Source organism: Mus musculus, chromosome 2 (genome assembly GCF_000001635.26).
Source record: "Mus musculus strain C57BL/6J chromosome 2, GRCm38.p6 C57BL/6J".
Taxonomy (NCBI): Eukaryota; Metazoa; Chordata; class Mammalia; order Rodentia; family Muridae; genus Mus; species Mus musculus.
The window spans coordinates 175,118,100-175,141,800 of record NC_000068.7 but is presented as its reverse complement, the minus strand read 5'-3'; the positions used below and the strand labels follow the sequence as shown (position 1 = coordinate 175,141,800).

Genomic DNA, 23,701 nt, shown 5'->3' with positions numbered 1-23,701 from the left:
ATGGCCCCGGGTGGCTGTCTGGCCGTGGGAAGGCACGGACCCAACTCGGTGGGTGGTGGAAAAGGGCAGCTCTAGGCACCGGGTTCCCAGTCTCCAGCATCCCACGCTGGATACCCCGGAAGAGCTTAGGACAGAATGGGGTCCCCGGGGTGGCACTGGGCTTCGGGGCCAAAGGGAGGAGAAGTCGGGGAGAGCGGGCGCTGAATGGTTCCCACGCGAGCGAGCGTCCTTGGTCAGGTCCGGGGCTGGAGCACAGGATGGCCTTCTGGCGGGAGGTTTTCTTTTTAATTTTTGTTACTGTGTGAATTTGATTGCAGTTTGGCTGCAGGGCTTCCCAAGTATGAAGCAGAGATGGCTGCACTGGACATTGCCTGTATAATTTAATAATGTTCTTTAATTGCAAAGAAAGGCTCTGTGCCTTTAAAAAGGAAAATAAGTGGAGTCTGGAAAATTTTAGTGAATGCAAATTTCCCAGACTAGAGCTCTGTCTGCAACTGTGGTGGAATTGCTGAGCCAGGAAAGCTTCAGCTGTCTGAATCATTTGCTCTGTGATCTTACAGTGGAGGAGCTGCTGTTGTCTGAGTCCCAGCTGTGTTTTCCAGGCTAATGAGGGACTCTGTCCATGCCTTTCTATCAGGAACCCTAGTGGAAGGTAGCTTGGGGTTCTTTATGGGAGTCTCTTCAGAGCCATCTGTTGCAAACTGTGAAGAAGGCCAAAAGCCATGTCATGGTGATTGTAATTGTCTCCTTTGCCAGGCCAGGAGGAGCAAGTTTACTGAGTTATCTGAGTCAGATCTGCTGGTTCCAAGGACTGTGGTTCTGTTGGTCCATGTGGTGATCATAGCAGAGGCCCTTGTCTTTGCCCCTTCCTGAGTGTGGATTAATGGGGGTGTGGGAAGCTCAGTAGCCCTAGTAGCTTGTGGGCTTGGGTACCAAAGGTTTTCCATGGAGATCTCTTGCCAGCCTTGGTTCTAGGGTTCCAGCAAATAGAAAGGAATGCAGGCAGGGAGGGGAAGTTGCAAACCTGCTTTTGCAGTGCCAGTCAACTCCACCTCCATCTCTGCTGTGCCATGCAGTAATTCTGTGCCACCCTGCACTGAGTAGGGTCCCCAAGTGCACTGGGGGCTTGGTCAGTAATGGTTTTTTTTAGATACTTGGCAGTTCCCTTGTGCAGGGTTGTTTTATTAGACTTCTCCTGAATTTGTCCCAGTGTATTCTAGCTTCTGCAAACTTCATAGAGGTCTCCATTTCTTTCCACTTATCCCTGTAAGTAGGATACAAGATGCTACTCTTCTTCTTTTTTTTTTTTTTTTTTTGGATTTTTTTTTGAGACAGGGTTTCTCTGTGTAGCTCTGGCTGTCCTGGAACTCACTTTGTAGACCAGGCTCGCCTCGAACTCAGAAATCCGCCTGCGTCTGCCTCCCAAGTGCTGGGGTTAAAGGCGTGCGCCACCACACCGGACTGATGCTACTCTTTAAAAGTTTTCTTGGCATAAGACATAGCTTGTGTAAGCTCTCCCTACTGCAGCTGTTGTAAATTCTACCTTCTACTTTTGCTATTTTTCTCATCTCCTGCGACCTCCAACTCAGGAACCCATCTCTGAGAAATGGCTTGCTATTTCAGGGCTCTGAGGCACTTAATAAATGTTCTGGGGGTCTTTGCTTTGTATATCTCCTAGCTGTCTTAAGTAGGACTTGTAATCTCCAGTCCATATTGAAATTGTTCAAAATAACCTGGGGACTGAACAGGAAATAAACTTATGGATGAGAGCATGTGTGGAATCCAATACCTGTTTTTGCCTGGATGGTCTTTGAGCATTAGCCGCAGCTGAATCCATGCTGCCATTAAGAAAATTTTCCTAATTAATATTTTAGTTGTATATGGAGTATTTCTTTCTGGGATGACATGTTAATTCTGGGAGAGCTGTCTCTTCTTCCCGTCATAAAGATGTGTCTAAGACAAGCTATGTTGACTCAGGAAGCCTTGATCCTGGTCTGCTGCTCCCCAGGGCAATGACCTTGCTTTCCTCTTGATATAAATTCCTAAATTCTTGATTTAAAGAATGTAGCAAAGTAGTGTTTTATAGTTGCTCATTTGAGTCATATAATGAACTATTCATTTTTTCCACCTTCAGTAGAGAACAGGAGCAATGGTTTACTGTTATCTCTGTCAGGTGAAACAGGGCGGGAAATAGCTTGATCATAGATAAAACCATAAGAGAATCTGCTCCAGGTGTCACCCTTCTAGAGAAGGATAAGAGTCAGGCAGGGTGAATAATTTTGTAATTTAACAGCATGTATTAAATAATGCATGATATTAAATAAAACTAGATTTGTGGGTGCTTAGTTTGTGCAGGTTAGCTTGAGCCAGTGATAATGAATTTCTGTTTTAGGATCTATACTATATAGATAGAATGTATCAGAAATGTAAAACACATTCCATTAGGTGTAGCTGTGTGTGTCAGATTATAGATCTCAGTAGTTAACAAAGCACATAGGAGCAAGGTCAAGCACTATCTTATTAATGCCATTCCTTCTACCAAGAAAGGCCTGATCTTTTTCAAATCAGTACAGTGATATATATTTTCCCAACATAGGTGTGGGTTTGTTGTTGTTATTTTTGTTTTACCTACCGACTGAGGACAATGTGCTGATTAACAAGAGTGCTCCACAGTGTCTGACATGTGTCCTGCTTTGCTCTGAGCCTTGTCTCATAGCCATTAGGTAGAAAGTGCTTGCGGTTTACTTGAACCCAGCCTGAAGTCACAAAACAAAGTTTGTGTCCAAAAATCCCTCTTCAGTTGCTAATATTCTGGCACTGACCATCTGTGGACAGTTTGGTAACTCCAGTGTCAGCTGATTAATGGGATATGCAAGCTATCCAGCTTGATTCCAGGAGGAAGAAGGGAAATTGCCTCCTGAGTCCTTTCATTGGAGCTCAGGCAAGCTCCAAAGCAGTGAACCCAGGGTCACTGACCAGAAAGGTGGAGAGGCAGGCAGGTGAGCAGCAGGGATCAGGAATCTTAGCCCCTCCCAAGGGTTTGGCGGGAGAACAGACAGGTAGGCTATTGGAGGAGCACACTCTAACCCTAAGGGTGGTGCTCATGTCACTCAAGATTCAATAGCCAATCAGAACCTCCACATGGAGCTGCTAGTTAGAAGAGGCAGTGACTTCCAGGTACCAAGCCTGCAAGTTTCTCTAAGGTCTTCCCAGAGGCAGGATGGTAAGCATCAGCCAGACAGATGGGGCCACCTGTGAGGTATTTTGTGGACCTAGTCTCTCCTTTTGGACCAGGGTGTGGCCTCTGAGTAACTTTATTATAAGCCTGCATCTGGACAAAACCTTTGTGGCAGGGGTTTGTGTGTGGAAATACACTTGGCAGGATGAGAACCAGAGGAACAGCTTACTGTGTACACTGTCAGGTAAAACAGTGCAGACAAGAGCTAGGTCACAGACCAAAGGAAAGGGGAGTATGCTGCAGGGGTCACTCTTATGGAGAAGGGCCTGATTAGGGCAGTGAGAATGATTTTGTAATTTCACAGATTGTATTAATTATGCATGGACGTATATAAAACTAGATTCGTGGGTGTTTAATTTGGGCAGGTTAGCTTGAACCAGTGGGTAATGAATTCCCATTTTAGGATCTGTATTATGAGATATGTGCAATCCTTGGGTGACATGTTTAAGTGAGCCCACAAATATTAAACACATGACATTATCTGTAGCTGTGTGTGTCACATTGTAGACATCAGTAGTTAACAAAGCACTTAGGGGCAAGGTCAAACACTATCTTGTTGATGCCATTCCTTCTACCAAGAAGGGCCTGATCTTTTTCAAATCAGTACAGTGATATATTTTACTAATATAGGTGTAGGTTTGTTGTTGTTATGTTTGTTTTACCAACCCAGTGAGGACAATTGTTCTAATTAATGCACTGAGTGCTCCACAGTGTCATGTGTCCTGCTTTGCTCTGAGCCTTGTCTCATAGCCATTAGGTAGAAAGTACTTGCAATTTACCTGAACCCAGCCTGAAGCCACAAAACAAAATCTTATATCCTAAAATCCCTCTTCAGTTGCTAATATTCTGGCACTGACCACCTGTGGACAGTTTGGTAACTCCAGTGTCAGCTGATTGATGGGGTATGCAAGCTATCCAGCTTGATTCCAGGAGGAAGAAGGGGAAATGTCTCCTGAGTGCTGGATTTGGAGCTCAGGCAAGCTCCAAACTTTCAAAGCAGTGAACCCAGGGTCACTGACCAGAAAGGTGGAGAGGCAGGCAGGTAAGCAGCAGGGATCAGGAATCTTAGCCCCTCCCAAGGGCTTGGCGGGAGAACAGACAGGTAGGCTATTGGAGGAGACACACTAGTGCTACTGAACTGGAAATCTGCAGATATGGAAAAGGATTGGCCCAGGCTGGAACCATTGTGCTGTGTCCCTACAGACACTCTGACCCTAAGCATGGTCCTCAAGTCACTCAAGACTCAATGGCCAATCAAAACCTCCACATGGAGTTGCCAGGCAGAAGAGGAGGTGACTCTTCCAGGTACTAAGCCTGCAAGTGTCTCTGTGTAACTCAGCTGCTCTCAGATTTTCTGTGGAATCGGTTCTTATTATTTTTACTGAGTGCTGTGAGGTTAGCTCAGGCAAGCTTAGAACTTCAGACATGGGGGGCTGGTGAGATGGCTCAACAGATAAGAGCACCCGACTGTTCTTCTGAAGGTCCTGAGTTCAATTCCCAGCAACCACATGGTGGCTCACAACCATCCCTAACAAGATCTGGCGCCCTCTTCTGGAGTGTCTGAAGACAGCTACAGTGTACTTACATATAATAAATAAATAAATCTTTAAAAAAAAAAAAAAAAAAAAAAGAACTTCAGACATGGTAAGTGCAACTTCATCTCCAACGAAGTGGGGTGAGCAAGCATCTTTGCAAAGGATGCTCATGTAATAGGTCTTCCCAGAGGCAGGATGGTAAGCATCAGCCAGACAGATGGGGCCCCCTGTGAGGTCCCTTGTGGACTTAGTCTCTCCTTTTGGACCAGGCTGTGGCCTATGAGTAAGTTTATTATAAGCCTGCATCTGGACAAAACCTTTGTGGCAGGGGCTTGTGTGTGGAAATACACTTGGCAGGATGAGAACCAGAGGAACAGCTTACTGTGTACACTGTCAGGTAAAACAGTGCAGACAAGAGCTAGGTCACAGACCAAAGGAAAGGGGAGTATGCTGCAGGGGTCACTCTTATGGAGAAGGTCCTGATTAGGGCAGTGAGAATTATTTGATAACTTCACAGATTGTATTAATTTATGGATATAGTTTAGTAAAATCTGATTGGTGGGTGTTCAACTTGGGCAGGTTAGCTAGAACCAGTTAGTAATGAATTCCCATTTCAGGATCTGTATTAGATAAACATGTGCAATCCTTGGGTGACATATTTAAGTGAGCTCAAAAATGTAAAACACATGCCATTACTTGTAACTGTGTGTGTCACATTATAGGTCTCAGTAGTTAACAAAGCACATAGGGGCAAGGTCAAATGCTATCTTATTAATGACATTCCTTCTACCAGTAAGGGCCTGATCTTTTTCAAATCAGTACAGGAATATATTTTTTCAATTATATTGATCTTTTTAAATATTAAATTTTGGTATTACATTTCTGAATTTCATTTTCATTATGCATAGGTGATTTGACGTCTTACGTGTTTCTATTCTCCAATATTTCCCCCAAATTAAGAATTTCATTCCTATTTTTAAAGAGATTTCATATCTGTCTGTTTAGAGAAACATCTCTTGTAGCTCCTACTTTCTTTATGTCATGTAGTTAAAACTTGCTTTGAACTCCTCTTCCAGCCTCTGCTGCCCAGGGCTTGGAAAACAGTCTTACAACTGCTTTCAGGCTGGGTTCTGACTGATCAGTGAGACAAAAGACACCAGGGAATGAGTGTTGTCTAACCTCCCAGGGTTACAGGGTTACAAATTAGGGGATTACAAATAAAGAGGGACAGGTATAAGGTTGAGTTCACTGACCAACTTTGAAGCTGGTATACTTGCAGCACAGAAAAGGAGGAGGAATAAGGTAGGTGAGGCCTTTCTGCTTTGGCAGTAGTTGACATTCACCATGAGGAGTCAAGTAATCAATTTTGCACAATCAGTTAAATTCCATACTGGTCATCTTCGGGCATTTTTCAGATTAGGGCAATGTCAAATGAGATCACAGGCCCTCGTTGTGACACCATATTGCTGGCATACCTCACCATCTACCCCAGCAATAGGACTGCCAATCTCCCAGCTGCCATTCCTTATGAAATCCAATCATTTAGGAACTGGGCTTTTCATCTATCATTAATCATCTTGATCTGGCTCTTGCTTCTGCCCTCCTTCCTCTCTCCACAAGGTCCCAGTCTACTCTGTATTATCCCAGGTATAACTGGGTCTGGCTATGTTCACTCTTTTGTGTATAATATACTTTCTCCTCCACCATACCTAGGAGCAGTGATGTCTTTACATTTTATTTCTTCATTTTCTTCCTTTTTTTTGCCCATTAAAAGTTTCTATCTTTAAAATTCATAGCCACTTTTACTTTTAATATTGTTAATGTATGAATTTGATCCCAGTTTGTCTGCAGGACCTCCCCACTATGAAGAAGAGTTGGCTGCATGCATAATTGAATATACAAAGAAAGGACCCTAGGCCTTTTAAATGGAAAATACTTGGTCTGCAGGACTAGAATATTCTTTTCAATGTAAATTTTCCAGACTAGGGCTATGTCTGCTTGTAGGGTGTAACAGCAGAGTTTGGAAGGTTTCAGCTGTCTGAGTCACTTGCTCTGTGATCCCACAGTAGAGGAGCTGCTGTTGCCCTGAGGCCCTGCTGGCTTTTCCAAGCTAATGAGGGACTATGAGCAGGCCTAACATTCAGGAACACTAGGGGAAGGTAGCTTACAGGTTCTTTACAGGATTCTGCTCAGATGCATGTGTTACAAGCTGCCTGGAAGACCACAAGCCATCCCCTGTTTATTATAGTAATCTCCATTGAGAGTACAGGAGGAGCAAGTCTGCAGAGCTATTTGAGTCTGATCTGCTGGTTCTAAATGGACTGTGGGTCAGAGTGTGGTTCTGTTGGTCCATGTGGTGATCATAACAGAGCTCCTCGTACTTTGACTCTTCCTAAGTGTGGATTTACAGGGGTCCCAGAGGCTCGGTAGCCCTGGGAGTGGCAAGGTATGAAACTTAAATGTCACTATGCAGTGTGTATATACAGGAATTGCCTTTGGTGTGTAGTAGGACAACATTGGAAAAGCAATGGTTTGATTTCTAGAATTCCTGACCCTTCTGTATTCAGTTTTGTGTGACTAGTTTTATAAATACTTTAGAAGTTAGTAGTAAAGAGCTGATCAGGATCATCCTTCAGAAATATTTGATTAGATTCCTTTTATCTTTCTGTTAACTATTGTCAAAATGCCATGATTCACAGAACTTCAATTCTTGGTTACAAAAAAAGCTTCTGACATGCAGAAGTTTCTCAGGTGTTGATGGTGCTGGGTGGGTGGATAGGACAGATTGGAACATAATGCATATGGCAGGAAGCAGACATTAAATTATCATTCAGCATTGTTTTGTATACTTCGGTGGGGCTGGTTTAACATGAAATTACTAAGGGTCATGAACAGCTATTGAGCCATAGTCCAACTTTCTCATCATCAACAATTTCGATAAGAGCTCTAGAGCATGGGGCCTCTCTGTTTGAAGACAGATCAGTAGTATCTGGAGGGTCAGATTTATAACACTTTCAGGGTCACTTTGTGTTATTTTTATCGGAGTCAGGAAATATGATTTTATTTTATTTCTATACACATACTAGCACAGGTAACATTGGTCAAGTTCACATTGTTCCTGGTGTAGTTGCCTTAGTTATTGAAGAAAAGTTGAAAATTGGCCACATGGAAATGGGCAGAGGAAGCTTTCCCTGATATTGTGTTGCAGTTCTGTGGGCTACTGTGAGAATTATGTCTAGGATAACAGATAATGGTCTTGGTCTTTAGACAGATTGCTTGTTCTTCGGGAGTACTGGCTATGGTTGAGAAGGGTGTGTCTGCCCATACTTGGGGGCTAAGACACAGACATGTGGCAAGAAAGGAAGGGGAGATGGAAAAGGTCTTTTGTATCTGCAGGTAGCATGGACAGGTGAGAGGAAACTGCAGTCCTAAGGGCACTCTTGCATATTGGGTCTGAGGGAACAAAAAATGGGTGAAGGTCTAGCAGCATTCTACATGGTTCCATGTATTAACATCTTAATACTAAGGCATCAGGTTCCCAGAGATCATTTATTTACTTAAGTTTTTGTTGTCCAACTGTGAAAGACTGGATAAAAAGTACTATGTGGGTGGGCAGGGCAGTCAGCGAATACTCATTTTGAAGTACACCTTTACACTGTTGTCTGTATCATATTTTTTTATGTACAAACGTATCGAATCTTTTAGGATTTAGTCACCTATGATGATGTGCAGGTGAACTTCACTCGGGATGAGTGGGCTTTGCTGGATCCTTCTCAGAAGAGTCTCTACAAAGGTGTGATGCTAGAGACCTATAGGAATCTCACAGCTATAGGTAATATTATGATTTTTTAATTTACTTTATAATATGTATACACAACTGTTTCTTTGTTATTGTTATTTGTTTTTATAATTTCAATTGAGAATGAGGAAGAATATGATGAATAAATCACTCATGGTTTTAAAGTTCAATGGAGTTAATAACTTAAATACTGTTTAATTGCCAATAATGTAACATACTTTCTCTGGTACTGGGTTTAGGTTACATTTGGGAAGAACATACAATTGAAGACCATTTTCAAACTTCTAGAAGTCATGGAAGGTAATTTTCCTCTGCAAGCTGAGGAGAAAATGCCTATGAAGAAAGTTTAACTCGTGGTACAAGTAGTAAAGAAAACCAATAGGGTACAATAAGCACTGCTTTCAGTTGTGGATGTTTATTGAATTTCATAAAATCATATATGTCTATGGCAGATATGTAATTATTGTTTGCAAGACTTTCCATTAGTTCAAAGACAGAGAAATAATGGCTTAACACATATGTTACTGTTTAAATCAAGCCTAGTAGAGCCATGCTGTACAAGGGCGAGTGTCTTCAGTCTTATATCGCTTAGCTATTGCAAAAGGAACATACAGTGATTAGGTGACAAGTATATGTCTAAAACCTAGTAATAAGCAAATAATCCATAGTATATCTGAGCTCAATGAAATACTTGTAATAACATTGCTAAATTTAGTGAGATGGACAGTTTATAAGATTCAAGAATCGTTTTGTGGTAAAGCCTTAACTCTGTACCACATCTCTGTGGTGAAAAAAAGTCAGCTGTGTGAATATAAAATGGAACTTATTCACTTGTTATTCTCTATTGATATGAATAGCAAAGGTTAGGATGGATACAAGCCTTGTGAGCATTGGGGTATTGAAAGAAGCTACATACCTTTCACTTTTACAGAACAATTTGTGGATATGCAGTATAACATATTTTGAGCAACATACTAAATGTGCTATATAAGTTTATAAAAAAATTTGTTTCCGAACATTGCTGGGGACATTTACCAACTCTAACTGCTGAAAATAGTAATGAGAATTAAGGCAGTAGAAATTCTTTCTTCTTTTGCATTTGTTCATATTCCAAATGTAGTATTACTCTCATGATAACAAAATTTGTGAATGCAATCATTGTGCAAACACTGTGAGTTCTTCCTGTTTTTTTTCAAATATGTGAGTAACCTTTTATAGAAAAAGTATGTTATAAATGTGAGCCAGATAATCAATACTGTTCCCATTTCATATATCCTCGAAGATGTAAAACAATTCATAATTTAGTAGAACTCCTTTGAATATAAACAAAGTAATATTACGTTAACATTAGATTGCTTTGTTCAATGAAACCAAAATTTAAAACAATTCATACAGATAAAAAGACTCATCAGTATAATCAGTGTAAGAAAGATTTCACGTGTGCAAATTTTATTTGCAGGCATGAAAGAAGTTGTTCTGCAGAGCAACCCTCTGAGTTTATTCAATGTGGTAAAGCCTTTGCATATGAGAGTGGTAGACAAAGGCATCAAATTAAACATAATGGAGAGAAACACCATGACTGTAACCAATGTGGTAAGGACTTTAGAACATGGAATGTCCTGCAAATACATAAGCGAACACATACAGGAGAGAAACCCTATGACTGTAAACAATGTGGTAAAGCCTTTGCAAGAAGCTGTCATCTCCGAATGCATAATCGAACACATGCAGGAGAGAAACAGTATGAATGTAACCAATGTGGTAAAGCTTTTAAAAGAAGGAGTGACCTCCAAATACATAAGCAAACACATACAGGAGAGAAACCCTATGAATGTAACCAATGTGGAAAAGCCTTTGCAAGAAGCTGTCATCTCCGAATACATAAGCGAACACATACAGGAGAGAAACCCTATGAATGTAAACAATGTGGAAAAGCCTTTGTAAGCAGTGGTGACCTCCAAAAACATAAACGAACACATACAGGAGAGAAACCCTATGAATGTAAACAATGTGGTAAAGCCTTTTCACAAAGCAGTCATCTCCGAATACATAAGCGAACACATACAGGAGAGAAACCCTATGAATGTAACCAATGTGGAAAAGCCTTTGCAAGAAGTGGTGACCTCCAAAAACATAAGCGAACACATACAGGAGAGAAACCCTATGAATGTAAACAATGTGGTAAAGCCTTTGCACATAGCAGTCATCTCCACATACATGAGCGAAGACATACAGGAGACAAACCCTATGAATGTAAACAATGTGGTAAAGCCTTTGCAGTATTCTATACTCTCCAAATGCATAAGCGAACACATACAGGAGACAAACCCTATGAATGTAAACAATGTGGTAAAGCCTTTACAGTAATCTATACTCTCCAAATGCATAAGCAAACACATACAGGAGAGAAACCCTATGAATGTAAACAATGTGGTAAAGCCTTTTCACAAAGCAGACATCTCCGAATACATAAGCGAACACATACAGAAGAGAAACCCTATGAATGTAACCAATGTGGTAAAGCCTTTGCAAGAAGTGGTGACCAACAAGAACATAAGCGAACACATACAGGAGAGAAACCCTATGAATGTAACCAATGTGGTAAAGCTTTTATAAGAAGGAGAGTCCTCCAAATACATAAGCGAACACATACAGGAGAGAAACCATATGAATGTAAACAATGTGGTAAAGCCTTTGCAGGAAGCAGTCATCTCCGAATACATAAGCGAACACATACAGGACAGAAACCCTACGAATGTAACCAATGTGGTAAAGCCTTTGCAAAAAGCAGTACTCTCCAAATCCATAACCGAACACATACAGGAGAGAAACCCTATGAATGTTACCAATGTGGTAAAGCTTTTATAACAAGGAGAGTCCTCCAAATACATAAGCGAACACATACCGGAGAGAAACCATATGAATGTAAACAATGTGGTAAAGCCTTCGCAAGCAGTAGTGACCTCCAAAAACATAAACGGACACATTCCGGAGAGAAACCCTATGAATGTAAACAATGTGGTAAAGCTTTTGCACAAAGCAGTCATCTCCGAATACATAAGCAAACACATACAGGAGAGAGACCCTATGAATGTAACTAGTATGGTAAAGCCTTTGCAGGAAGCAGTGGTCTCCAATGCCATAAAAGATAAATACAGGAGAGACACCATATGAATGTAACCAAGGTGGTAAACCCTTTGAAGGAAGCAGTGGTCTTGAATATTATAATTGAACACACACAGCTGAAAAACCCAGGAATGTAAGCAATGTGGTAAAGCCTTTGCAGGAAGGAGTGACCTTTAAAGAGAAAAGACCATACAGGAGAGAAACTCTATATAGGTATCTGATGTTATAAAGCCTTTGCAGCAAGCATTGATCTCCAAGTACATAAATGAACATATACCAGAGAGGAACCTTTTAAACGTAACCAATGTGGTAAAGCTTTTTCGAAAACCAATAGTCTTTACACACATAAAAGCACATATAGTTGAGAGAAATGCTTTGATTTTAACCAATGTGGTTAAACTTTTTCAAAAAGCAGTCATCAACAAAATCATGAAAGAGCACGTATAGGAGAGAGATTTTTGAATGTTAGCAATGGTGCTTTTATAGCTTTTTCACAAAGCAGTGGCCTCCAAATATATAAAGGAACACATACAGGAGAGAAACCCTATGAATATTGGCAATGTTTTAAAGGACTTCTACAGCACAATCATCTTCAAATCTGTAAGGAACATGAGGTTTTGAGAAATCCTCTGAATAACACCAATTAGGGAAAGCAATTGTACAAAAGAGTCATCTCCCAACACAAAAGTATACACACTAGATAGAAACCCTATGAATATAGGCAATGTGGTAAACATTTTATAAGTCACAGTAGTCTGTAAGAAAAGGAGACACAGTTGAGAAAAACACTATGAAATGAACAAGTGAACAGAGCCTTGTACATTAAAATCTTCAAATACATAAAAGAAGACAAAGAGGTGAGAAATCCGATGTCTACAAGCCATGTGGTATTGCTTTCACTTGTCAGTCATATTCAAAGACACAAAAGAAAACAAAATGTAACAAAAGGCTGAGTGTGTTTAATATCGTGAAACTTTTTGAATATTTTAGAGTCTTCACAATGAAACCATTCATACTGCAAATAAATTTAGGAATATGATATGGTGAAACCTTTTCAGATTTCCCAAATTTCATCATTATGAATGAGAAACCCATAAATGCATTCAATATGGGGAAGCCTTTAAACATTTCTAATTCTTTTTTTTTTTTTTTAAAGATTTATTTATTTATTTATTGTAAGTACACTGTAGCTGTCCTCAGACACTCCAGAAGAGGGAGTCAGATCTCGTTACGGATGGTTGTGAGCCACCATGTGGTTGCTGGGATTTGAACTCCTGACCTTCAGAAGAGCAGTTGGGTGCTCTTACCCACTGAGCCATCTCACCAGCCCCAACATTTCTAATTCTTTATCATCATGAAAATAATCATACAAAGGAGATCAAGGGGATACAAGGCATGATTCTTATTGTCTTGCTTGAGTTACAGTCCTGACATCCTTTGGTGAAAAATATCAATGCGGAAATTGTGAGCTGGATTAAACCCTTTCCTCCCCAACTGCTTCTTGGTCATGATGTTTATGCAGGAATAGAAACCCTGACTAAGACAAATTGGTATCAGGAGTGGGGTATTCCTGTGACAACCTGACCATGGTTTGGGAGGACTGTGGAAGGACTTTGGAACTTTGGGCTAGAAGATTCATTCTGTGTTAAGAATGCTGTGGGATGTTGTGTAGGAGCTTGGAAGATAATGTTGAGAACCGTGCAGAAGATGGAGGCCTGGCTTGTGAAATTTCAGAGGGAAAATTAAAGCCTCTTTTCAGGGCCATTGTTACTTTGTGAAGATTCTGTGGTTCTGGTTAACTGGGGCTGAAGAATCAGCTGTGATTAACAAGATAATAGAATTTCTAGAGTGAAAACTTTGCATTACTGGGACTGTTGATGCTGGTTAGCTGGAGCTAAGAAATTAGCAGTGATTAAGAAGAAACCAGCATCATTGAAGTGACATCATCTGTGAAGTGTTTTCTGAGAGCACAGAGGAAGTGTTCTAGAGATAATCAAGGTGGTACCTTGTGCTGTGGCTGGACTTGGTAGTGTGTAAGTCTTAACCTCGTGGTACTGGTTTTGAAGGCATGAAGGGATAATGCAGAGCAGCTAAGGCCCAGCACTTTGAGAGGCCATGGAAGGCAACTGGTGAAGGTGCAGACTCAGGTGAAATTGATGGCCCAGTACTGAAGAGATCATGCAGTGTTTTGGAGTTGACAGGTCCATGATTGACCACGAAGAACTGCAGCAGCAGTAAAGTACATGCATCTGGAGCCTAGAGGACAAGTTGTGTGCTACAAAGGACAGGGTTGGAAAAGTGACCCAAGCCCTTGGATCTTTTGGAGTTGTCCAAAAGATCGTGAGTTGGATCCCAGACATTGGACAGTTGGAGTTTCATTTTTACTTTTGATTGTGACTGTGCCCTGATATTTTTCCCTCTTGAAGGAAACAAGTATTTTAGTGGATTCCATAGTAAAGAGACTTTTAATTGTAAAAGGCTTTGGATTTTAAAGGATATTGGATATTTTAAAAGCATTGAACTTTTAATATGTAAAGTCTGTGGGGCTTTCAAAGTTGTGTATATCTTGGGCATGAATAAGAAACTAAGAGTTGAGCATTACTAGTGATGTGTTTGCGTGTCAAGTTGACAAGGTGTCAATTATACTGGCTAATTTTGTGTCAACTTGACACAAGCTGAAGTTATCACAGAGAAAGGAGCTTCAGTTGAGACATGCCTCCATGAGATCCAGATGTAAGACATTTTCTCAATTAGTGATCAAGGGGAAAGGCCCCTTGTGGGTGGGACCATCTCTCTGCACTGGTAGTCTTGGGTTCTCTAAGACAGCAGTCTGAGCAAGCCAGGTGAAGCAAGCTAGTAAAGAAACATCCTTCTGTGGCCTCTGCATCAGCTCCTGCTTCTTGACCTGCTTGAGTTCCAGTCCCGACTTCCTTGGTGATGAACAGTAAGCAGTATGAAAGTGTAAGCCAAATAAACCCTTTCCTCCCCAACTTGCTTCTTGGTCATGATGTTTGTGTAGGAATAGAAACCATGAATAAGACAAGGGGTATAAGGTATGGATTGTAAAAAAAAGATTAGACAATAAAGAAATGAAGAAATAAAATTAATTTTTTTTTTTAAAAGGAGGATCAGACAGAAACATTCCTTCCAAATTATAGCTTTATTTTCACACCAATCAGGATTTAGGGATAGGGGCTTATGTAGTTTACAGTGTCAACTGTTATATAATATGACTGTTATAGCTTAACTAATCATATGGATTTGTTCTTTGGTGGTAAAGTACAGGTCTTATGTTTTGAGGGGCACAATGAAAAGCAGAAAACATTGTTAGAGACAGTCATTATGTTTTAAAAAGAAAATATGAGTAAAGTGAGGTTGGATCTCCACAATACCTAATCCTTGGAAACGAACTTAGTTTCACCAAAGGCAATACTTAGGGCCTGGTGTTTGGATTTGATTTGTTTTTCTGCTAATTCCCAATTGTGTATTGATTCTTATGCTACTCCTGTTAAATTCTTCCCAAATTTCATGATAATCCTGTACTGGGACACTGAGATTCCCTGCCCCAAGCTGATTGTAAATGGGTAACAAAAGTGCCAGCAGCCAATGGCTAGGCAGGCAACAAAGGCAGGACTTTTGGATTCATGGCAAGGGAAACAAAGAGGATCTCCATGCCAGTAAAGGATTTGGATGCCAGCTTCAGAGCTGGGAAAGACACAATACCAGCCACATAAAAGCTAGGAAAGAGTGACCCCAGTGTTCCCTCCTCTGATTGGTTCTGGAGAAGCAAAGATGGCTCTAGATTTAGGAAATTAGGTGTATCACAGGGGAACCAATAGCAATGTGGATGTTTGGTAGTGTCCCAGCCAATGAGCTGATTTGGCATATTACATAATGCTGTTTGTCTTTCATTTCAGACTCCAAAGTACTTGTATGCTGAGCTAAGAACTTAAACAGGTGGCATCCTATAGTAGAGCAGAGTAACCAACTGAGTCTACAGAAGGCATCACACCTACAGGATGGAATGCAATATTAAAAACTAATTGGGGATTCTCAAATGAAAAACAAATGCTAAGATGTGAAATTAAGGGATGAGGAAAATTGGTTTCTTAGTGGATTCGCTTGTTTTGCTGAGCCATTTGAGTCCTCACTAGCTGTGCAGGTTCACAACTAAAACAAAAGTTGAGCTAAAATGGTATGCATAATTCTTGGATTTGTGGAATGAGCTGGGACTCAGAAAAATGTCCCAAGCTGATCCAGACATCCTTGTTGGTCTGGATTTTCCATGAGCCCTCTTCCACCATGAGCCCTTCTAAAAGATTTCTGTCTGCCTCAGATAGTTTAAGCTTGGAGGTGCAGTACAAAGAGACAGGCTGCTCAGAAAGCAACAACAGAGGTAGATGGTAGAGGCTGCCCAGAGCTATAATCAGAAAAAAAGAATAGAGAGAAATCGATGAGATTTGTTTTAACTTCTTTTAAGGAAAAATGAGCAGGTGGTGATTGTGTAAGAGTGTTTGAGGCAATCTCTGTGAAGGGCCCTAATGTCTGCAGAGGATTCTCCACATGGCTGGCACCCTAGCACACCCAGGTCCTTGAGATCACTGGTAAGTGGAATGCAATATAAGTTCCAAAAAATACAGAGGGTCTTGTAATAGTAGGAACAGGGACAAAGGACAGCAGCGTGACCAGCGACTGAGGTTAACTTCTGGTTGGAGCCACCCTCTCCCACCCCCATGCAATCTTTGGCCAGATCTCAGCAGAGGGCCCAAAGGTCCCCAGAGGACTCTTCATGCTGAAGGCCCCCTAGCACACCCTGGTCCTTGAGATCACTGGTGAGTGGAATGCAACATCACTTCCAAAAAATCCAGAGGGTCTTGTGCTAGCAGCAACAGGGTCAAAGGACAAAGGCAGGCCCAAGCACATCCAGAATCTTGGGAACACTGAGAACTGGTTATGCAGGAGAGTAAGTGGGCAGCAGAAGCAACAAAGCTTCTTGAACAAGGTCCCTACAGGCCTTCATCCTCAGCCAGAAGACAGACCTAACACCCAGAACCCTAGACACTTTCCCTGCGAGAGGGGAGTCGGCCTCCAGGGAGGGCTCTGACCCCAGGAATCAGGAGGTGGATCTGAACTCCAGACTTCTGTGCACCTTCTCTGTTGGCACTTTCTCTTTATGTTACCTAGGTCACATTATATTTAGTGGATAGGATTAAAGACAATTAAGACTGTAGTAAGATTAAGGGAGAGTTTCCCTTAGAATTTAAGACATATTTCAAACAACCAGAATGGAGATTTTTAAATTATGTTTATTCTTTAATTATACTCCAGTCATTATCACCCCCCCATTCCAACCACTTACAGTTTCTCATCCCATATCCCGACCCCTCTGTACATCTCCATGAGGGTGTCCTCACACCCACAACCATTCAACAACATCCTGCCAGGCTTCCCCAATCCCTGGGACTTCAAGTCTCTCGAGGATTAGGTGTGTCTTCCCTCCCTGAGTCCGGGCCAGGCAGTCCTCCTCTGTATATATGTTAGGGACCTTGGACCAACAAGTGTATGCTGCCTGGTTGCTGGCTCAGAGTCTGAGAGATTTCCAAGGTCAAGGTTTCTTGAGACTGTTGGTCTTCTTGTTGGGTTGTAAGACTCCCGGGAGCCTTAGCTTACTGGGGACCTGTGAGTGAACCATGTGGGGCTGGAATCAATGGAAAAAGCAAGAGGAATTTATTGTTCCACTAAACTGGGGTCATCCCAGACCCTAAGGAGAGGTGGTGACCTGCGTGCCTGTTCGGCGAGCTTTTATATGGTTGTCAGGGGCAAAATAGAGCATCAACCTGGCAGTGGTGGCATACATCTTACATTTAAAAGCTCATAGTGGATTGCCCAGACCCCTTAATGAGGGCAATGCTGCAGCAGGTTTGCATATCAGGCAGAGTATAGGCATTACACAGGAATAGTTCAGCCTAACACTCTCATTCTTTACATCATTAAAAAGCAATAGGTTGAGACAACAATTTGGTATTTCTTGAGAATGTGCATGTCAAATTGTAAAGACTTTCATCAGTGTCCTCAATTTCTTCCTGTATCACACAAAGGTGTTAATCCTCTAGGAGTTAATCCTCTAGGACTGGTACCTACTCAGTTATGGCAAGTAGACGTTACTTATATATCTGAATTTTTAAAATGTTAAACAATGTACATATGTGCTACATCCAATCCAGTAGTGAGAAGCGTGACAGGCCCCGAAAACCTGTGTGCTGTCCTGAGGCGAGAAGTTCACGGAAACTTAGTCTCCTGGAATCTTGCAATCACGTATAAAGAATGCTCCAATGTCCTTGCTTTAGTTGGTAAACGGATCTTGGGCGTTCCCTTAATGTTGCTTTATTATAAGTCCTCCTAAGGGGGCTGGAGAGATGGCTCAGTGGTTAAGAGCATTGACTGCTGTTCTGAAGGTCCTGAGTTCAAAGCCCAGCAACCACATTGTAGCTCACAACCACCCATTATGACATCTGATGCCCTCTTCTGGTGTATCTGAAGACAGCTATAGTGGACTTAAACATAATAAATAAACAAATCTTTAAATCACATAATTATAAAAAAAATAAGTGCTCCTAAGTATTGATTTTTTTTTTTTTACATAGAGCTAAGTTAGATTCTAGGCAGTCGTTGATCTGACCCTGGGCATGGATAGCTATGTCATTGCCCTATGTAGGAATTTACCATTATCTAGGAAGAGGGAAGTTAGTGACCTAAGGAGGAACCAGAGTAGATACTTAGAACTATAGATAGCTGAGTTACACCCATATACAAGTGTTTACAATGGCCTAGGGGGAACAGGAACCCAGACCCCTTAATGAGGGCAATGCCACAGCAGGTTTGCATATCAGGCAGAGTATAGGCATTACACAGGAATAGTTCCGCCACACACTCTCATTCTTTTTGTTTGTTTTTTTTTTTCATTTTTAAAATTCTATTTATTTATTTATTTGTTTGTTTATTGTATGTAAGTACACTGTAGCTGTCTTCAGACACTCCAGAAGAGGGCATCAGATCTCAGTACAGATGGTTGTGAGCCACCATGTGGATGCTGGGATTTGAACTCAGGACCTTCGGAAGACCAGTCAGTGCTCTTTTTTTAAAATATTTTTTATTAGGTATTTTCCTCATTTACATTTCCAATGCTATCCCAAAAGTCCCCCATTCCCTCCCCCTACTCCCCTACCGACCCACTCCCACTTTTTGGCCATGGTGTTCCCCTGTACTGGGGCATATAAAATTTGCATGACCAATGGGCCTCTCTTTCCAGTGATGGCCGACTAGGCCATCTTTTGATACATATGCATCTAGAGACAAGAGCTCCGGGGTACTGGTTCATTCATATTGTTGTTCCACCTATAGGGTTGCAGTTCCCTTTAGCTCCTTGGGTGCTTTCTCTAGCTGCTCCATTGGGGGCCCTGTGATCCATCCAGTAGCTGACTGTGAGCATCCACTTTTGTGTGTGCTAGGCCCCGGCATAGTCAGATGCACTAAAAGAAACACTCTCATTTTTTACATCATTAAAATATTAATAGGTTGAGACAACAATTTGGTATTTCTAGAAAATGTGCATGTCAATTTATAAAAACTTGTCTTCAGTGTCCTCAATTTCTTCCTGTACTACATAATGGTGTTAATCCTTGAGAACATATACCTAATCAAGTATGGCAAATGGATGTTACTTATATATCTGAATTTAAGAAATGTTAAACAATGTACATATGAGTATTGATATCTTCTCATGCTTTCTATTTGCAACTGCTTTAACAGGATAAGCAACTAAATAAGGAACTAGTCATTGCCTACATTGTTTTTCTATTCTTGATGTTCAAAATGACAGGAAGACATAAAGTTACTGGCCATTACAGTCAGGCATTTGTGATGTTTTGTTAACAATTTAATACTTGTCATATTACTGGGATTCCTTATTATTCTCAAAGACTAGGTATTGTGGAGCACACCCATGGAACTTGAAAACAATTCTCAATTTAGCACAATCTTCAATCATCTGGTAGGAAAGTCTCAAGGAGGCATCATCTGAATCAGGTTAGCCTTTCACAATAGCTGTGGGATACTGTCATTGTTATATTAATTAAGATGAAGAGACTTAGCATGGTAAGTTGCTCCATTTCCTAAGCAGGGACCCTGGTTGTAAAAGAATGGAGAAAGTGAACTGTGCACTAGCAAAAATGCTCTGAGACTCCTGCTCTTGACTGTCGATAGGTATGCACTCTTGTTGCAGGCTCTTGACATTGCAACATTTTACCACCATGGACCATACTACGGAACTATGAGCTAAAATGACCCTTTCTTTCCCATTTGCTTTTCCTAGGGTATTTTATTGTAAGAATAGCATTGAGATGTACCAATAAATTTAAACATTTTGTTTCTCTTTTGAGGATTTTAAAAAATGAAACATAAAGTATATATGGCATGAAAGGCATTGTTCAAAGAATGCCAAGTGCACACATCTCACTAGTCTATCTCTTCATGGACAGCCTCCCTCAGTCTCACTCTCTGTCAGGCATCATTCATTTCTCCAGCCAGGAAACAGCAGATTCCTACTATGCTATCCCTGGCTTGACCTACAGCTGTATATTACCTCCAATCTGAAACTAACTCAGAAGGAGGTTATGGGACTCACAGTGTTCCCAATGGGGTTGTATAAGCAAGAACCAGTTCATGAGGGAGAGATGACTCCCTGGTAGCACTGCCTGCAAGCAGTATAGCAAACTTCAGGGATTCAGCTCCTTCAAGGCATCACCCATGTTGGGTTGCTTTGTTAGTGACTCAGCTAGCTGACTATATCAACCATAATCCGAAAAGCTCAATAATAATTTCTCTCCCATTCACTGGGCTTGAAATCACTTCAGAGACAAAGTTTTGGTTGTTTTGGGGAGTTTGAGAGAAGCAAAAAAAAAAAAAAAAAAAAAAGGATCAAAGCCACCCAGAATGAAATGACTCCAAATGTTGGCCCAGCTAAGGTGGAAAATCATGGGCCAAGATAAACCTTTCCTTCCCATAATCCTAAAATATTTTTGTTGGGTATTTATTTGCAGCAACAAGAAAACCCACTGATGCTCCAAAACAATACTTGGGTGGAGCCATGTTCTATCTCTCAACATGCTCTATCTGGAAGGAAAGGAAGTTCCTTCACATCTCCCCAGGATACATTTAACAACAAACACCCCATTAAGAACTTGCTGTAATCATTGTCCAGGGTCAGTGCCTTGGGTAGTTGACACATGAGAAGCTCCTGTGACATCTTGTGAACTGTCACTGCCATGGAGCCAGGAACCCACCTCAGTGTTGGGACATCATTGCTGGTGCTAATGTACAGACTTCAAGAATGTGCCTGTCTAAGATGAAAAGTGGATGGAGGAAGGACAAGGGCAAAAGTGACAGAGTTTGTTCAAAGAAAAACAAAGCAGGGGCTTCTCAAAAAGCTAGCTTGCCATTCCCCCATCACCCTCAACTCTCCCATTCCCTGAGAATCCCACAAGTCAGGAAGGTTTCGGTGGCCCTCTTGTGGCGACCTCAAATATTGCTCAATGTTTTTTGGTTGCATCATGCAAGTGGTACCAGCTAGAAACAAGGTGTGAAATAAAACTATTTTAAAGGTTTCTGTGTTTTCAAATAATTCATTTACCTTAATAATAAGAAAATCTACCAGTGATTTTATTTGTTTGAAATACCCCTGTGTTCGGACATATTGCAGGTCATCACCATACTTAATTTCAAATTATGCTACAAAACTGAAGTGATAAAAGTCAGAATGGTACTGACACATAACCAGACACAGATTGAACAACTGGAATAGAAGATCCAGATATAACTGCATAAGGTCACATTATCTCTGACAAAGACACACACACACACAAACACACACACATACACACACACATCCATACATGAACCCCACTCACATGCTCACACACACAAATAAAAGCACATGCTTATGCACCTGTCACATGCAGAAACATACACACATGCATCTCCCATTCTCGGTCACAAGCTCACACCCACATATGCACACATACTTCCACATAAACATGCTAACACACAAATGCACACCACATACCTGACCCTCACTTGCACACATGCTCCCTTCCACACACATACAAACACATACACACAAGAAACTCTTTCCCCCACATGCTCACACAAACACAAATGCAACCCCAAAACAACTTTACAGACAGACATTCAGACATGCACTGCCCCATATTCTCATACACACATTCACACATGTAACCCAAGCACATTTGCTCACACTCACATGCACAAACCCCCACGAACACTGGATGACACACATACATGCATACATGTACACACACACACACACGCATATGCATGTGCAAACCCTGTGCTCACACATACACATGCACCTTACCTACATGCTCAAACACAAACAGGACCACATACATCTCCACACACATGCAAAAACATCCCCACAGTCATACACATTCCTACATGCATCCCTACATCTGACAATCAATATTCAGGAAAAAGAAGCCAATCTTTTCATCCTGCACAGAACTTAATTCCAATTGGATCAAGGACATCAACACAGGACTTTGTACTCCAAGGCTGCACCAGAAACATCAACGAGTCTGCATCAACATAGAAGTACAAGAGAGGAATTTCTAAACAGGACCCTGGTGCTGCCGAGGATGAGAGCAATTACTGACAAAGGGGACCATATGCAGCTGTACACTGAAGTGTCAGGTGAGTGAAGAGGAGAGGCTCACAAGACAGGGGAGGCCTCTCTGCCAGATGCTCATCTGAAAGAGAATCATAGATAGAATGTACAAAGAACTAAAAAGAAAGTCTAACCATTAAGAACCTTTAAAAATAAATGAAAAAACGGGCCCTGAGTGGTTAAAGAGATGACTCAAAGAGTACTTTGGGGACAAAATTTTGTTGACTATATATGCCTGCATTGATTTTTGGGCTCTCTTTTTACTAGGCTATCTTCTCCTGGTTTGTAGAAATGCTATTGCTAATTTTCTATCCAGGGTGTCTTTGAGGCGGGTCCACACAGGAGAGCACGTGGGTTACAGAAGGAACAGAGATTCTTGGACAGGATCCCTTCAGTCCTTCTTCCTCAGCCAGGAGGTGGAGCTGATCCTCAGTCCTCTGTGCACCTTTCCTGACAGAGGAGAGTTGGCCTATAGGGAGTGCTCTGACCCAGGAACTCAGGAGAGAGCTGGTCTCCCAGGAGTACTGACAGAGGCTAACAGACACACAGAAGGAACAAGCTCCAGCCAGAGACAGCTAGAACATCTAACACCAGAGATTACCAGATGGCAAAAGGTAAACATAAGAATCTTACCAACAGAAACCAAAAACACTTGGCATCACCAGAAACCTGTAATCCCACCACAGCAAACCCTGGATAACCCAAAAAAACATATCTCGTGATGCTGGTAAAGGATTTTAAGAAGGACATTAATAATTCCCTTAAAGAAAAACAGGACAACACAGTTAAACCGCTAGAAGTACTTAAATAGGAAACACAAAAATCCCTTAAGGAAATATAGGAAAATGCAAATAAACAGGAGAAGGAATTGAACAAAACCATCCAAGACCTAAAAATGGAAGTAGAAACAATAAAGAAAACCCAAAGGGAGACAGCTCTGGAGATAGAAATCATAGGAAAGAAATCATGAGTCATAGATTTGAGCATCACCAACAGAAAACAAGTGATGGAAGCAAGAATCTCAGGTGTAGAAGATTCCTTAGAAAACATGGATACAAAAATAAAAGGATGTGTAAAATGCAAAAAGATCCTAACCCAAAACATCCAGGAAATCCAGGACACAATTAAAAAACCAAACCTAAGGATAATAGGTATAGATGCGAATGAAGATTTTCAACTTAATGGGCCAGTAAACATCTTCAACAAAATTATAGAAGAAAACATCCCTAACCTAAAGAAAGAGATGCCCATGAACATACAAG

The 23,701-nt window shown here is 41.2% G+C and overlaps 1 protein-coding gene across 6 annotated transcripts in view; it reads left to right on the top strand.

The window, feature by feature from the left end:
* Positions 1 to 23,701, top strand: part of Gm14393 (predicted gene 14393) — a 92,752-nt gene that overhangs the window by 8,905 nt on the left and 60,146 nt on the right. The window contains exons 2-4 of one of the 6 annotated variants that reach the window (XM_030251939.1): positions 8,479 to 8,605; positions 8,812 to 8,872; positions 10,032 to 21,360. The exons of 2 other annotated variants lie outside the window; for them this stretch is intronic. In XM_030251939.1, coding sequence (XP_030107799.1) covers positions 8,479 to 8,605; positions 8,812 to 8,872; positions 10,032 to 11,673 — 1,830 coding nt within the window. In that variant the 3' untranslated portion in view covers positions 11,674 to 21,360. Of the gene's footprint in view, positions 1 to 1,332; positions 4,544 to 8,478; positions 8,606 to 8,811; positions 8,873 to 10,031; positions 22,466 to 23,701 lie in introns of those variants that run through there. 3 more of the 6 variants (XM_030251940.1, XM_030251944.1, XM_030251941.1) reach the window with 3 other exon arrangements.